This window comes from Anomaloglossus baeobatrachus, chromosome 9 (assembly GCF_048569485.1).
Source record: "Anomaloglossus baeobatrachus isolate aAnoBae1 chromosome 9, aAnoBae1.hap1, whole genome shotgun sequence".
Lineage (NCBI taxonomy): Eukaryota > Metazoa > Chordata > Amphibia > Anura > Aromobatidae > Anomaloglossus > Anomaloglossus baeobatrachus.
Genome location: NC_134361.1, coordinates 91,054,248 through 91,070,127, shown reverse-complemented (window position 1 = coordinate 91,070,127; position 15,880 = coordinate 91,054,248). Strand labels below are relative to the sequence as shown.

At 42.8% G+C, this 15,880-nt stretch overlaps 1 protein-coding gene across 1 annotated transcript in view; it reads left to right on the top strand.

Annotated features, from left to right (window-relative positions):
* The window catches only part of LOC142251251 (vascular endothelial growth factor receptor kdr-like), a 337,728-nt gene that overhangs the window by 131,200 nt on the left and 190,648 nt on the right, over positions 1-15,880 (top strand). The window contains exons 3-4 of the mRNA XM_075323879.1: positions 5,821-6,050; positions 13,795-13,922. Of these exons, the coding sequence (XP_075179994.1) occupies positions 5,821-6,050; positions 13,795-13,922 (358 nt within the window). The remainder of the gene's footprint in view (positions 1-5,820; positions 6,051-13,794; positions 13,923-15,880) is intronic.

Here is a 15,880-nt window from a genome sequence, read left to right as displayed (position 1 = left end):
ACTCCTTTGCTTGGCGATTTGTGCCAAGTAAAGACATCACCTAGTTGATTGGAAACTTAGAAATATGAGATCATTTTTATGGGTTTATGCCAGGATGATCTACAAATATATGACTGCGCCGTCAACTGCTATGGATACTTTTGCTACATTTAAAACACTTGGTACAGTATATAATCAAAAAATCCCCAATTTAGGTGTCATGCAAAGACTAAAGGTTGCTTTACACGCTGCAACATCGCTAGCGATTGCTAGCGATGTCGAGCGCGATAGCACCCGCCCCCATCGTCCGTGTGATATTTGGTGCTTGCTGCCGTAGCGAACATTATCGCTACGGCAGCATCACACGCACATACCTGTCAGCGACGTCGCTGTGACCGCCAAACAATCCCTCCCTCAAGGGGGAGGTGCGTTCGGCGTTATGGCGACGTCACTGCGGCGTCACTAAGCGGCCGGCCAATAGAAGCGGAGGGGCGGAGATGAGCAGGAAATAACATTCCAACCACCTCCTTCCTTCCGCATTGCCGGTGGACGGAGGTAAGGTGATGTTCGTCGCTCCTGCGGTGTCACACACAGCAATGTGTGATGCCGCAGGAACAACGAACAACATTGTACCTGTGGCAGCAGCGATATTAAGGAAATGAATGACGTGTCAAAGATCACCATTTTTGAATGATGTTGTGATCGTTGATCGTCGCTCATTGGTGTCACACGCTGCGATGTCGCTACCGGCGCCGGATGTGCGTCACTAATGACGTGACCCCGACGATATATCGGTAGCGATGTCGCAGCATGTAAAGTACCCTTAAGTATTTCAAAACGACCTTTCATGCAATAACAATAGGCAAATGCTACACATGTAGGTCAAAACACCACCACTAATACAAAAATAGATATTAAAATATATATTTTATTAAATACAATAAAAATGGAAAATATTTCTCAAATAACAATACAGTATCTAGGGTCAGTGTATTGAAGGACAGGGTTTCTCAAATGGTATCAGCAGAAATTAATGGAAAATAAAGGACTATTATAGATAATCAATAACCACTTCAGGAATCACATTAAATAGTATTAAGCTGCCAATAGAACTTTAGTGTATGAAGGTATAATATCAGTCTTAAAAACTCATGTGATGCTGTTAAAGTATAAAGCCATCAATAAAATAATAGTCCTGTAACCGAAATGGCATATAGTATAAAGGCCACTTTACACACAGCGACATCGCTCATTCTCTCCTGATGAAGCTCACTTGATGAGACACGCGTTGGGTATGGGGGGGTTCACCAGACTTCTGATTGCTATCTTGCTCACTTAGGATCTTAACAGTGATGTACTTCTGTTATGGTGGGTTATTTCATTTGTGCAATTATCCAGCTGTGCCATTGTATGTGTATGTTTTTGCATCTTTTGAATGGACTCATTAATATGTCCTATGGCTATTTTGTCCTTTGCTGGTTAATACTTTGCATCATTGTATAGCACCACAGCTAATCATTGTTTTTCTTTTGTCTGGTGTTTTTTGCCTTTTAAATGTTTTTATTGGGGTATGTTTTCAATAAAAGATTTCTGGTTATTTATATATTGATTGTCATGCATTCTATATTGAGCTGAGTGCCAATGCCTGCTTCTTTTCCTCTCTAGTACCAATTGTTTACAGCAGACTGTGCACCCTCATTTTCTTATATTGGTTGGCTGTGCATTCCCTTTTTCTTGCTTCGATGTGTGGCTAACAGACGCAGGTGGATCGGAGCTCCACTGGTGCCTGTTATCCCTTTAGATTGTCTGCCAAATACTGACAGTGCTTTCCACCTTTTTAGCATGTCCACAGGAGCGTGCTAACATGCTATTCAATGCTCATTGCCTAGCATCATCAGCGGTAACATGCGTACCTGTGTCCGTTGTCACTGCATCAGATGCTGGGCAGTGCTCATGGTCAGACATCTCAGCACTCCTGGAAATGCACACTATGAAGCCAGGTGTACACGTCCCAGCTTCAGAGAGGTCTAGTGCACATGACGGGAAGTGCCAGAATCTTCTGATCATGCACACTGCCAGGTGTCTGATGCGGTGACAACAGACACAGGCATGATGACGATAGGCAATGGGTATTGAATAGCATGTTAGGACGCCACTGTGGACATGCTAACAGGGTTGAATGAGAGCAGGAACTAACACCTTTAGGACTAGTCCCTGCACTCATTAGCATATTATAAAGGATCTTTAGAAATACTTTTTCTAATGATCTCTTTATGTATGCTAGTGTATACAGGGACGATTAGGCAGGGATTAGCAATATGCACCCAGAACTGCTCGTCGTTCTGGGTACATATTGCACCTGACAGGTTCCCTTTAAATCAATAGCACAGAGGAAAATAAGCATCTGTGTAATATATCTGATCAGACACATCTGCTTCTTTCTCTGCCAGACTTGATCAGTCATTATCAAAATTCTCATGTTATAATGAATTGCGACATTTGGGGCTGAGTCCTACTAAAACAAGCCCTTAGATTACTTTGTTGATGGAAAAATAAAAAAGTTGGGATTCTTGGAAAGGAGGGAAAAAAAACTAAAATGTAAAATGGTCATTGGCCTCATCTGAAAGGGTTAACACTAGAGGTCCCAGAAATTTCGAGCTCACCCTTGAAGTCCCGAAAGAGGGTCAAATGACCCTAAGGGGCACTTTGCACGCTGCGACATCGCAGGCCGATGCTGCGATGCCGAGCGCGATAATGCCCGCCCCCGTCGCACTTGCGATATCCTTGTGATAGCTGCCGTAGCGAACATTATCGCTATGGCAGCTTCACATGCACTCACCTGCCCTGTGACATCGCTCTGGCTGGCGACCCGCCTCCTTATTAAGGGGGCGGGTCGTGCGGCGTCACTGCGACGTCACACGGCAGGCGGCCAATAGGAGCGGAGGGGCGGAGATGAGCGGGATGTAAACATCCCGCCCACCTCCTTCCTTCCGCATAACCTACGGAAGCCGCAGTGACGCCGGTAGGAGATGTTCCTCGCTCCAGCGGCTTCACACACAGCGATGTGTGCTGCCGCAGGAGCGAGGAACAACATCGGACTGTCGCGTCAGCGTAATCATGGATTATGCCGACGCTGCACCGATGATACGATTACGACGCTTTTGCGCTCGTTAATCGTATCATCGAACCTTTACACACTACGATGTCGCATGCGATGCCGGAAGTGCGTCATTTTCAATTTGACCCCACCGACATCGCACCTGCGATGTCGTAGTGTGCAAAGTACCTCTCAGTCTAAACTGAATAGAACTAACTAGAAACTACCGTAAATGGCTAAACTCAAAACAACAACCTCCTGTGGTGGGACAGTAATGGCCTTAATTACAGCACAAAAGACGGTGATTATAGGATGTTAGCTAAAATCCTTCAGGTCATTCGACCCGTCTCTGGGTTCCAAAGGTGGAAATGTTAAATGACCCCTCTCTGGGACTTCTAGTGTTAAAGGAGTTGTCTGATGAAGATGATCTTTTTTAATAGAAGACGGTGCTTCTACCCCTTAGCGATTAGCTCTTATTGGGGCCGAATGGCTCCTTATCTAAATTGCTGTAACGGTATTGCCATATAACGACTCTCCATTTTTGCTTTTGTGAGGGGTCCTCATGAAGCACACACGTCAGGCATATGCCCTCATGACCAATTCACTGGTTTTGATTCTGTCTCCTCTTTTTTGGCCTTTTACATGATCTGTAGGTCAAGCTTTTCTTATTATTATTCTCCCAAAAATGTTGCCTTTTCTTTTTCGTCCTTCAGCCTCATATCTCACTTTTATACATGTCCAAACGTCCCTAAATGGCCCTGGTCACAGTGAGACGTAAGACAAAATATTGTGATTAGAATAAAGTCATCTTATCGTATGAGGCGTGTGAACCTCACCCTGTGTATAAGGGTCACTTGTCCGTCTATAGCTGAAGCCAGACCCCCACCCAGTGTGGGAATGTGTGAGTACATGCGGTCGTCACGAGCTGACACGGTCCGTGTACATGTCACTCAGTGGCTGGAAGTCCTCTCACCAGGATCACCTCCGCAGTAGCATCACCCTCAGGAAGGCGGCAGGCGGACAGTCTCAGCTGGAAGCCAGAAACCCTGTCTGGGAAGGAACAAGGAGTGGTCATGGATGTTGCAAAAGACCCCAGTGACTTTTCACGGCCATTTATTTTTTTTAAGTCAATGGATTTCCTTTTCATTAAGTATCACAGTCTTGAACTTCCATCCCATTAATGACTTTATTCCTACCACAACCCTGAATCACGCTTATAATTGGTAGAGAAAAGCCTAGTGTAAACATGGCAGTATCAAGGATGATCAGCCTCTGGGGGCATTGTGTTTTTCCTTTTACTTAAAAATGACTTTCAAATTTCGGTTTCAATAAAAACTTTACACTTTTGGCTTTTACAGGCTCTTTGGACAGCCATAATGAGCTCACTGACAGACTCTCAGTTAACTCATTTTGCAGCGAACAGTATAGAAGACAAATGGGGCAAAATCTTTGATGAAACCCAATTACTAAACTGATTTTTAGCCACTTTAAAGTGCACCAATCACCAGTATTTTCCTATATAACCTAAAGCCAGTGCTGTACTGGCACTATCATGCTGATTCTATACATACCTTTAGTGGTCAGCTAGGATGTATAGGTTTTGAAACACAAGCAAGTAAACTTTGTAAAATGAGCAGCTTTCAGTGGCAGCAGCAGTGGGTATTCCTGCCCCGCTGCCTGTTGTTCCTCCCCCTCTTATTTATGCTAATTATAAAATAGAATCATTTTACTACGTGACTAGAAGGACCTGTACTGATGTCATACCCATGTGAGCAGAAGGGGCGGAGTGTTAGCCAACAGAAAAATAATGTTGCTTCCTGGTATCAGCTATGTTGGCTAAGGCTCCGCCTCTTCTGTCACATGGGTATGTCATCAGCACAGGGCCTTCTAGTCACTTAGTAAAGCGATTCTATATTAGAATTAGCATAAATAGGAGGGGGAGGAGCAACAGGCAGAGGGCCAGGAATCACTATAAATACCCACCCCAGCTATCAGCTGATCGGCAGCTGCTGCCACTCAAAAAGCTGCTCATTTTACAAACTTTACTTGGTTGTGTTTCAAAACCTATACATCCTAGCTGACAACTAAAGGTATGTAGAGAATCAGCCAGATAGTGGCAGTATAGCACTGGCTTTAGGTTATGTAGGAAAATCCTGGTAATTGGTGCGCTTTAAGAAAAAAATGTCGTTAAAGATGGTCAATTTCTTTAATAATAATAATCAGTAATCAATTAACTGATCGACCATGGGATTGTCAGGGGACTAGAAAAATGTAGCTACACCTTGTAATCAGCCACATGGCACAGTGCATTGTGAAATCTGATGGCAAAAGCTCATTGGGCTCAGTGGTTAGCACTGCAGCCTTGCAGCACTTGGGTCCTGGGTTCGAATCCCACCAAGGACAACAGCTGCAAGGAGTTTGTATGTTCTCCCCGTGTTTGCGTGGGTTTCCTCCGGGTTCTCCGGTTTCCTCCCACACTCCAAAGACATACAGATAAGGAATTTAGATTGTGAGCCCCAATGGGGACAGTGTTCCTGATGTATGTAAAGTGCTGCGGAATATGTTAGCGCTATATAAAAACAAAATAAAGATGTATGTCTATGAGAAACTTGGGTATGAAAATGAAATTCACGATCATAACGACAATAATGGTCAAAGCACATTTCAATACATGTGGATGTGCAGTATGTCTTACTTTAGAGATGCATCTGCCATCTTAATATTGTCTTATAATGTCTTTACAGAGGAACTGGGCCCATGAGATGGTTTTGGGAACATATACCACATCATAAGCATAACAGGATGGAGGTAACGTCTGGGAAGTGTCCAGAACCGGATGAGAATCACCTGACCTGTAGCCGGCTAACTCTTATCAGAGCCCAAGTGACGGACACTGGATACATAAGGTGTTCTTATAAGCATCAAACCAAAACTAGCCTGCGGCTTCAGGCTAAGATCTACTTGTACGTCAGAGGTGAGTCGTCACGTGTCCTTCCGTTTTATGCATCGATATCAATGAATCAATATAAATGCCTTTAAAAAATCAAACAAAATTCTGCTTGTAGATGAAACGAATTTACCTAAAGAAACATACAAACATTAAACAAGTTTTTCCCATTATTATCCACAACCGTGAAGAATGTGCCTCATAATGTAAAGATAACATTGGCGATAAAATCGGGGGCCCCTGCTGCGCGCGAGGAAAAATGCTCTAAATTTCTCTCATTTCCTTTAGCGGCTTCTATTTCGCAGCTCACCCTCACCGTGTAATCAGATGGGACAAGATCTGTCGACACGTTCTTCTTTCCACTTGATCTGTGACCCCACACACACTGGCGGTGTGACATGAACCTCACACTTTAGCATTGCTGCCTGTCTAATATATTAATGACATATTCAGCTATTTGCGCCATGGTCATGTCAACACATACATGAAAAATCTATTTACAGAATAATACCAAGACAAGGCATACTACTAATTCCAAATAATCTGGGCTCACTAGTAACCTGTACATAATGTTCACCTAAATATAAGCGTTACAGGTGCAGATTTTATATTAGGTGTCTCATATAAGATTAATATAAATGATTTGTTGCCTCTCAGCTACTTAAAGCACTACCCCAGCATTATTTATTATTTCAGCACTGCTGTGGTGCATTAAGTTCCCTGACCACTGTCTTATACTCACTTTACGCCATCTTCGCCTTCTATCACCATCACTCTGGTTGTTCTCCGGTGAATTGTGACCTTCTAGCTACTCTAGTGCTTCATGGAGCGCACCAGAGGTCACAATTCAATACAAGTCTATGAGAGCCTCGTTCTTCTGGCCTCATTCTGGGTCTCATAGACTTGTATTAAATGCATGTAACTTACCTTCTGACTTCCGGCCAGTCAGAAATTAGGCCGCTTTCTCATTGCGTTTCAATCTCCATTCAGTGGTCCCGTTGGGGCTTTTTTCTGACACCCCCCCTTCCCCCCGTAAAACAGGCTTGGGACATATGCGGCGATGGGGCCATTAACTATAATGGTGCAAATAGAGTCACCGTGTGCTCTCTCGTGCACCATTTTCGGAAGTATACGCCTATTGGAGGCAGACACCCAGACACAGTCTACTACGTCTAAGTGTCCGCCTCCAGAAACCATATACGCCTGGAAATGGCGCACGACAGGGCACTTGGTGACTCTATTTGCACTATTATAGTCAATGGCCCCGTCGGCACATATGCCAAAATCCGTTTTGTGGGGGGTTTGGATGGAAGTCCCTATGGGGCCCCTGAACGGAGATCAGAACGCAATGTGAAGGGGATCTTACAGTCACAAGATGGTGCTAAGGGACCGGAGAGAGACGCTGACAAAGTATGAAAACGCTGGAGCATGAGCATAAGACGGGGCAGGGGATTTAAAGCACCCCTCTAGGACTTAAATAAAAAACAATGGAGTGGTGCTTTAATAATAATAATAATAATAATAATAATAATAATTAATAATAATAATTTTATTTATATAGCGCCAACATATTCCACAGCACTTTACAGTTAAGCTACTTGTATCACTAAGCTTCATGGGTACTTTCTGAAATAAAACATATTCTCACTTTCTTCAACAAAACAAAGTCTAACATTTTGGTAAATTTCTTTAGCATGCCAATGTCACTAGCACAATATCTAAACATTAGTTTAAAAATATGCAATTCCTATTTTCATCAGTATAATGAAAGTATTATTATTATTATTGTTATTATTAATAATAATAATAATAATTAATAATAATATGAGCAAAATAAATTTGAGTGTGCTTGAAATATATTTGAATTTTACAAAAACCATTTGCCACAATGTGGTTATTTTTGTAACTTAAATCCATACGTGTGGAGCAAAATGGCGACCACTTTTTGCCGGTTTTCAAGACCATAAAGACTCATCAAAATTTTAAATAATATTAAAAAAAAATCCTTGTACTCACCTTAGCGCTCACTTCTCCAGCCACTCTACTACTCACCCCAATCCATCCAATCCTCGGCACATCTTATCCCCCGCCGCTCTCCTGGAAACCCAGAATCTCTCATGCTGAGCAGGACTTGTACCTTTCATGAAGCCCAGTAGGGTTCTGCACATACACGCGGAATGTTACGGCACAGATCGTGACATCAGGACGCTGTGACCTTCCGTGAACTTAAGGGGGCTTTACACGCTATGATATCGTTAATGTTTTATCGTCGGGGTCACGTTGTTAGTGACGCACATCCGGCGTCATTAACGATATCGCAGCGTGTGACACTGACCAGCGACCTTAAGCGACCTTAAAAATGGTGAATATCGTTCACCATGGAGAGGTCGTCCCAAACTCAAAAATCGGTAAGGGTTGTTTTTCGTTGTGGTTCGTCGCTCCTGCGGCAGCACACATCGCTGTGTGTGACACCGCAGGAGAGAGGAACGTCTCCTTACCTGCCGCTGGCCACAATGCAGAAGGAAGAGGTGGGCGGGATGTTTACATCACGCTCAGCTCCGCCCCTCCGCTTTGATTGGCCGGTTGCTTAGTGACGTCGCGGTGACGTCGTTGTGGTGCCGAACGTCCCTCCCCCTTGAGGGAGGGATTGTTCGGCAGTCACAGCGACGCCGCCGACCAGGTAAGTGCGTGTGACGCTGCCGTAGCGATAATGTTCGCTGCAACAGCGATCACACGATTTCACTTGCACGACGGGGGCGGGTACTTACACACTCGATATCGCTAGCAATTGCTAGCAATATCGTCCGCGTGTAAAGCCACCTTTACCCCAAACCCTTTCAGGTCTCTGAAAGTTGAAAGTCCAGCGAGAACAGTGGAGGATGAGATGATGTGGCCAAGACTAGACTGGTGGTGGGAGTAGTGGAGAAGCTGGAGAGATGAGTGCTAAGTTGAGCATAAGTATTTTTTTCTATTTTTACATATTACAGACTCCAGAGCATAAAAAGAGACATTAAATTTGTACAGAATTGAATTTCCCGGGACAAACCAGGGAAACAGAGAAATTTGAATTTTGCCTAATCAGCTAATCTCTAATTATTATTGCATATTAATTAGATAATAATCCAGAATCACCCAGTCTTGCTGTCTTAAGAACATGAAGTAGGTCACTAAATCACACTTTATACCAGTGAGACATGCTTACTACATCAATACGTTGCATCCTAATCCTTAGCGATCTCTCCAGGTGGCCTCCCTACAATTGTCCTATTTTTCACGAATGTCTAGAAGAAGCCTTCATTGTTGTTGTTCTTGGACCCTGGAATGTATATGTCCCTCTGTTTACTAGATGGGATCCTTAAATGCTTTCAACAGTTTGGAAGCTGGGTGACAGCTTAATGATTGACATCCTAAGTGGGATGTTATCCTTTAAATCTTTATTTGACACCTGGAGTGATGGACAAGGGAGCGTAGGGCAATGTGTATGGCGTTTGTCACTCCTCTGTATCCGAGTCCTTGCTAAAACCAAACATTTAAAAGAAACTTGTCATGACCCATGTGATTGTGTCACGTTCAATATTTACTGCTTGACATTTTGTGTGTTTTTTCCGATTTCAAATATACAATCTAGATACTGTATGATACAGTATATTATGGTAAAAGGGAGCAAGGAAAAGGGGTCAGATCACTGACCATGTCTGCCCGAAAAGTCTAGGGTTCATGAAATGATGCAGCTCATCATTTTACTGTGAATGGTAAATGCATATTATTTCTAAAAAGCAAAACTGATCAGAATTAAAACAAAAGGAAACTGATCCAATTGCAAAATGATGTAATATTTGTATAGATCTTGCATGTAGCACTGGCTTGTGAGTTTATAATCCTAACACTATTTTACATTGGACTGGGGTTTGGTCAAAGAAAACAACAGTGGGGTAACATCAACACAGTGATGAGCACTTGAGTTCTGTTTATTTCCTCTCATGGTTTCCTTCCAACTTCTTTTCACAATGGACTGCACGTACAACTTATTTACCATTTGTTGTTACAAGGTAGGGGCTGCTTTCTATGCTGCTGGAGCAATCCCACCTCTGACTTGTACGCCTTAGATAATTATCTTGCTAATTTAAAGGCAAACATTGCGAACACAGTGATATCTTCATTTGTAAAGCAAGTGAATGCAAGAACACACGTAGCAAAACAGGTAATATTGTGACAGTTATACAGTAGCATGCAGAAGTTTGGGCACCCCTGGTCAAAATTAAGCTATGTGCACATGTGGCATTTTTTTTGTGTGTGTGTTTTCAAGAGAGGACGGAGCATTGCCCCCCCCCCCCCCCCCCCCACCCCGGGGCATTTGCGGAGGCCGGCATGACCCCTGATTGGTGGGGAGGTCAGGGTGTCATGGGTGGGGGAGGGGGAGTGAGCCCGTTTTGAAGGGATTGGATGGCCAAAGGGGAGGAGCGGTACTTTCCCGCTCCCCTGGCTGAAGGAAGAGTCCCGCTCGCCCTCCCTAATATTCGTGGTATGACTGGGTTGTGCATTATATGGGAGGGGTGGGTGGGTGGGGGGGGGTTTCTCGGGTCGTAGTGGCTGATTGGCGTGTTATTGGTGGGTCCTTGAAGTTGGTTTAAAATTGTTCGGGGAATCCATACGGGTGTGGATCCCCTCATTGGCAGAATGGCTGGTCACCTGGTGATTTGGAGGGGAATCCCGACGGGGATGTCGGGGCCCCTGTGGGTGTGTTGGGGTTAACGAAGGATTAACCCTTACAGTGTGGTGCGCCTGAGCCAGTGTGGGTAACGGCTGGGAGCAAGTTGGTTTTATGGTTCGGTTTATAGGAATCACCAGGGTTTGTAGCTTCAAGGACCTTACCATATTGCAATTTTATTGGTTATGTATTTTTGTTAACAAATGGCTGCTATGGCCAGAATTATCCAAAGATATTCGGTGTCTGTGTAGTAATTTTAGATAAGAATGGGAATGGAGGGAGGAGATGAGAAGGAGACCGGAGTCAACAATTCCAGGGTCATGTGTTTTCCTTTGCTTATTTTAATTAATGAGAGCAAGGAAAAAGCATCCCAGCAAAGTCTATGAGAATCCTGACTTGCTTTGCACACGCTGCTTCTTATTTCCTTGCCGATTTTGTTGCTGAAAAAAGAAGCAGCATGTCAACTGTTTCTGCATTTTTTTCTGCATTTCTATAATCCACTGCAATGTTTTATCACTACAGGGGATTATAGCGCAGCACTTTGCCTCACACACCGTGCATACAGCCTGCTGTGTGAGGTTCTATATAGATCAGTAATCCGGGGTCATCATAGTGATGACCCAGGGTTACTATGGCAGGGATTGGGTCCCCGTGATCACATTACAGGGACCCAATCATCAGGCAGAGGCAAGTAATTCCTCTCACTCTGCCTCCTGAATGCTGCGATTGCACTGATCACAGCATTCAGGGGATTAAACTGCCGGGAGTAGCACGGGCACCGTTCCGGGCAGAGAGAGCCGGGTCCCTACTGTAACATGAGCCGGAGACCCGGCGGCGATCACAGGGTATAGCACCTGAAACCCCACAATCGCCATGATTAAAACAAGCACCAAAAAGCAGGAAAAAAAGCAAGTGAAAAAACGCGCAAATGCAATACGAGTTTTTTCAGCTGCTTTATTCCTGCCAAAATATGCTTTTTTGTGTGCAGAAAAGAAGCACACAAAAAAGCAACATGGGCACATAGCCTTTGTGAATAGGTAAGCACATGAAAGATTAAATGATCTCCAAAAGGAATAAAGTTAAAGATGCCACATTTCCTTTAGATTTTAGGCAAAAAATAAAACATAAAAAATATATATACAAAAATAAAATAAAATTTTATTTATATATATATATATATATCTATATATATATATATATATATATATATATATATATATATATATATATATATATATATAAAGCTGAGTGGAGGATACCGGGCACCGCTGATCCCTGTATGGCTGACAAAGCTGTGCTTTCAGGCAGGTGGAGACCTGGGTGCGTGTCCCAAAGCAAAGGCGATACAAGATCCACAATGAAGAGATGAAAGGTCGCACTCCAAAGGTCGAATAAAATATTTTTCTTTTTATTCCACGATCACATCAGGGGTACAGGTAGTGAGGGAGGATGAGGGTGTGCCACGTCGGACGACGGCAGCCGTTTCGCAAGTAACCTTGCTTCTACGGGTCCAGTGCATGCAAAGGTGCTGCATCCACCCTTAAATAACAGGTGAATTGGGTGCAGCATCCTTGCGTGAATGAAGTGCAAATTAAAAACATATACCAGCTGCACATGTATCAAATTCACATAGAAACTTATTACATATCAATTCCAAAATGGATTATAAATAATCGTAACATACATGGGTATAGTTAGAGTAAAAAATTAAATTTAATAATTTTTTAATTTTTTACTCTAACTATACCCATGTATGTTACGATTATTTATAATCCATTTTGGAATTGATATGTAATAAGTTTCTATGTGAATTTGATACATGTGCAGCTGGTATATGTTTTTAATTTGCACTTCATTCACGCAAGGATGCTGCACCCAATTCACCTGTTATTTAAGGGTGGATGCAGCACCTTTGCATGCACTGGACCCGTAGAAGCAAGGTTACTTGCGAAACGGCTGCCGTCGTCCGACGTGGCACACCCTCATCCTCCCTCACTACCTGTACCCCTGATGTGATCGTGGAATAAAAAGAAAAATATTTTATTCGACCTTTGGAGTGCGACCTTTCATCTCTTCATTGTGGATCATATATATATATATGGTGGTCCAAAAGTAGGTGGACAGTATGTGTAATAGGGTTATCAAACATGGTATAAAGTGAAACTGACTCAGTTGTCCTTAGCAACCAATCAGATTCCACCTTTCATTTTCCAAAGAGTCTGTGAAGAATGAAAAGTGGAATCTGATTGGTTGCTAAGGGAAACTGAGTCAGCTTCACTTTACACCATGTTTGATAACCCTATTACACATACTGTCCACCTACTTTTGGACCACCCTGTATATATATATATATATATATATATATATATATATATATATATATATAAAATGTTATTATATTTTATTTTTTTTCATCTTTTCTATTTTAAAGATTACAAATATGAAAATGGGCCAATGCAAAAGTTTTGGGCACCCTGTGGTTAGTACCTAATGGCACCCTTCTTGGCAAGTATCACAGCTTGTAAACACTTTTTGTATCAGCCAAGAGTCTTTTAATTCTTGTTTGAGGGATTTTCATCCATTCTTCCTTGGAGACGTCTTCCAGTTCTGTGAGATTCCTGGCTCATCTTGCATGCACTGCTCTTTTCAGGTCTAGCCACAGATTTTCAATGATCAGGAGATTGTGAGGGCCATTGTAAAACCTTCAGCTTGCACCTTTTAGAGATCATTTCATCTTTGACTTGCTTAACTGTTCATAACAGCAATATTGACCAAGGGTGCACAAACATTTGCATGCTACTGTAGAAACCAATTTTTTTTAAATAAATAAATAAATATATGGGACATTGTGTAATACCTCTTACCACTTTTAAGAAAAGTATAGGACGGGCACATGTAAGAACCTGCCGCTTTAAACAGCCGGAGAGCCAAGAGTTGGACCCCACCAGTCAATTGTAAAAGTTTGGATAATATCCTAAAACTCAAGTTATGTTCAGTCCCGTAAAGTATAAACTATAAATATGAAACAAAAACATCTTCACCTTTCCTGTTAATTCCTTGCAGATAATAATCAGCCCTTCCTACAAGTCAACACAAATATTCCTGGTACTGCAGAAATGGATGTCAAGGCAAATGAGCTGGTTGTCCCTTGCCGTGTGAGCTCACCAAAATTCAAAGTCACCTTGTATTATGTAAGTGTATGATTTTCTATGGTTGTACGTAGAACTTATCCCACTTCTGGTACCAGAAGGAATCTTCATGTCTGTCCAGCGTACGGCGGATTATCACAATAAGAGATGTACAGAAGTGCGTGTGTTATAAGTGCTACATTTTGCATCACGTCTACTTTCCTCCATGGAATATAGATTTCTAGGAGATCTCATATATCTTCACATTCTGGGAATGGATTCTCTTGTTTAAACAATGGTTTGTGCTATTAACCTGAACATTCAATTTCAGGAAATTGTAGGAGATTTCCTCCCTTTGCACAAATTTACCACCGCAGTCAAAAACAATGACCTCTATTCATCAGTGCGTGCAAAAAAAACAATGTATAGATATGGAAAATGTTTATATCTCTTCTCATTTGGTCAGAAATAATTGACTTTACTGGTTAAAAAAAGGGTTTTCTGAATGTTTATTGTTATGTTTTCGTGCTCCTGGTATGGTGTTTATGTACGTATATGTCGGATATAATTACATTTAAGTGGTTAAATCCTATAGAAATCTTCAGTATTTTCAGTCCATTAGTGAATGGACTGAATGCAGGATATATATAGAGATATGTACATTTTTATTTACTCCCTTAATTTCCATAGCACTTTACAGACATCAGCATCACTGTCTCCATTAAGGCCGAATATCTAAATTCCGTAACCACTGAGCCACCGTGCTGTCCAATGTCAATGTACATATTATCATTTCAGTACTTTGCACCACATGATAATATAGCAAAGGGAGATAATTAAGTCCTGCACCGCTGCACATTACCTGCAGTAACGTCTGCGGTATCGCCTGTGCCCGAGTCCGGGTGGAGAGCCTTGAAAGTCCAACAATCCAGAAGCGGGGTGCTCGTCATAGAACAAAATCCATGGATAAAGGTGAGAATAAAGGATGACCGCACTCTGTCCGCTGTGAAGGATTTTCTTTTATTCAAACACGTGCATAGTAGAAAGCCGGAGGCACACTGTGAGCTGGCTCCTCAAGACTGGACTACGGCCGTTTCGCGTCTTGAGGAGCCAGCTCACAGTGTGCCTCCGGCTTTCTACTATGCACGTGTTTGAATAAAAGAAAATCCTTCACAGTGGACAGAGTGCGGTCATCCTTTATTCTCACCACATGATAATACATGATCAGATGAACAAGGAGGTATGATTTTAAAGGATTTGTCCACTACTAGGACAACCCCTTCTGATTCCATGTTTCCTCAATGTAAAATAATTAACCTTATACTCACTGGTGCGGTTCTAGCAGTGCCGGGCCTCGCGTTCCTGGACTTCACGTGACATTGTGATGTCACACGAGCCCCACGTGTCACGCTAGGTACAGGTAAGTACCAGGCGCACAGAAACACAGAAAAAAGGAAGGGAAACCCTGCGTCTAGGGAGAGGGAAGATGGTAACCCCTGACTACTGCTAGTCTCTGGGGTCCCTCACCCTCTAGATAGGTTCCGCACATATGCATCGAGCCAGATACCTGCCCTAGGTATCCCTAATGCTAGGCCCTAAATAGGGAACGGATGGGAGGAGCTCTTAGTCAACCCCACTACACAACTATAAAAGACACAGGGGCGACACAGGGGGAAAAACATGAACTATTTATCATTAGGTGACTCAGGTAGGAGTTTTGCAGCGCTCTCAGCAACAATACCACAGAGGAGTACAAACCATCTGCTTGCAACCTTGGCTTGAAGGAACTGAAAATATCACCAATACCAGTCAAAAGGAAGGAAGGGGTATTTAAACTGCAAGGGAATACTGATGGTCAACAGCTGGGTGAAAGTTGACTTCCTGCTGGGTCCAAAAGAGATAGAGATGAGTCCAGCAGGAAAGCTATCTATACCAATGAATACTGACACCAGGAACAATAGAAAGTCAGGGAGCATTCTGCGCAGCCAGATGTTGTGACTTTCTATTGCCAGAAACCACAT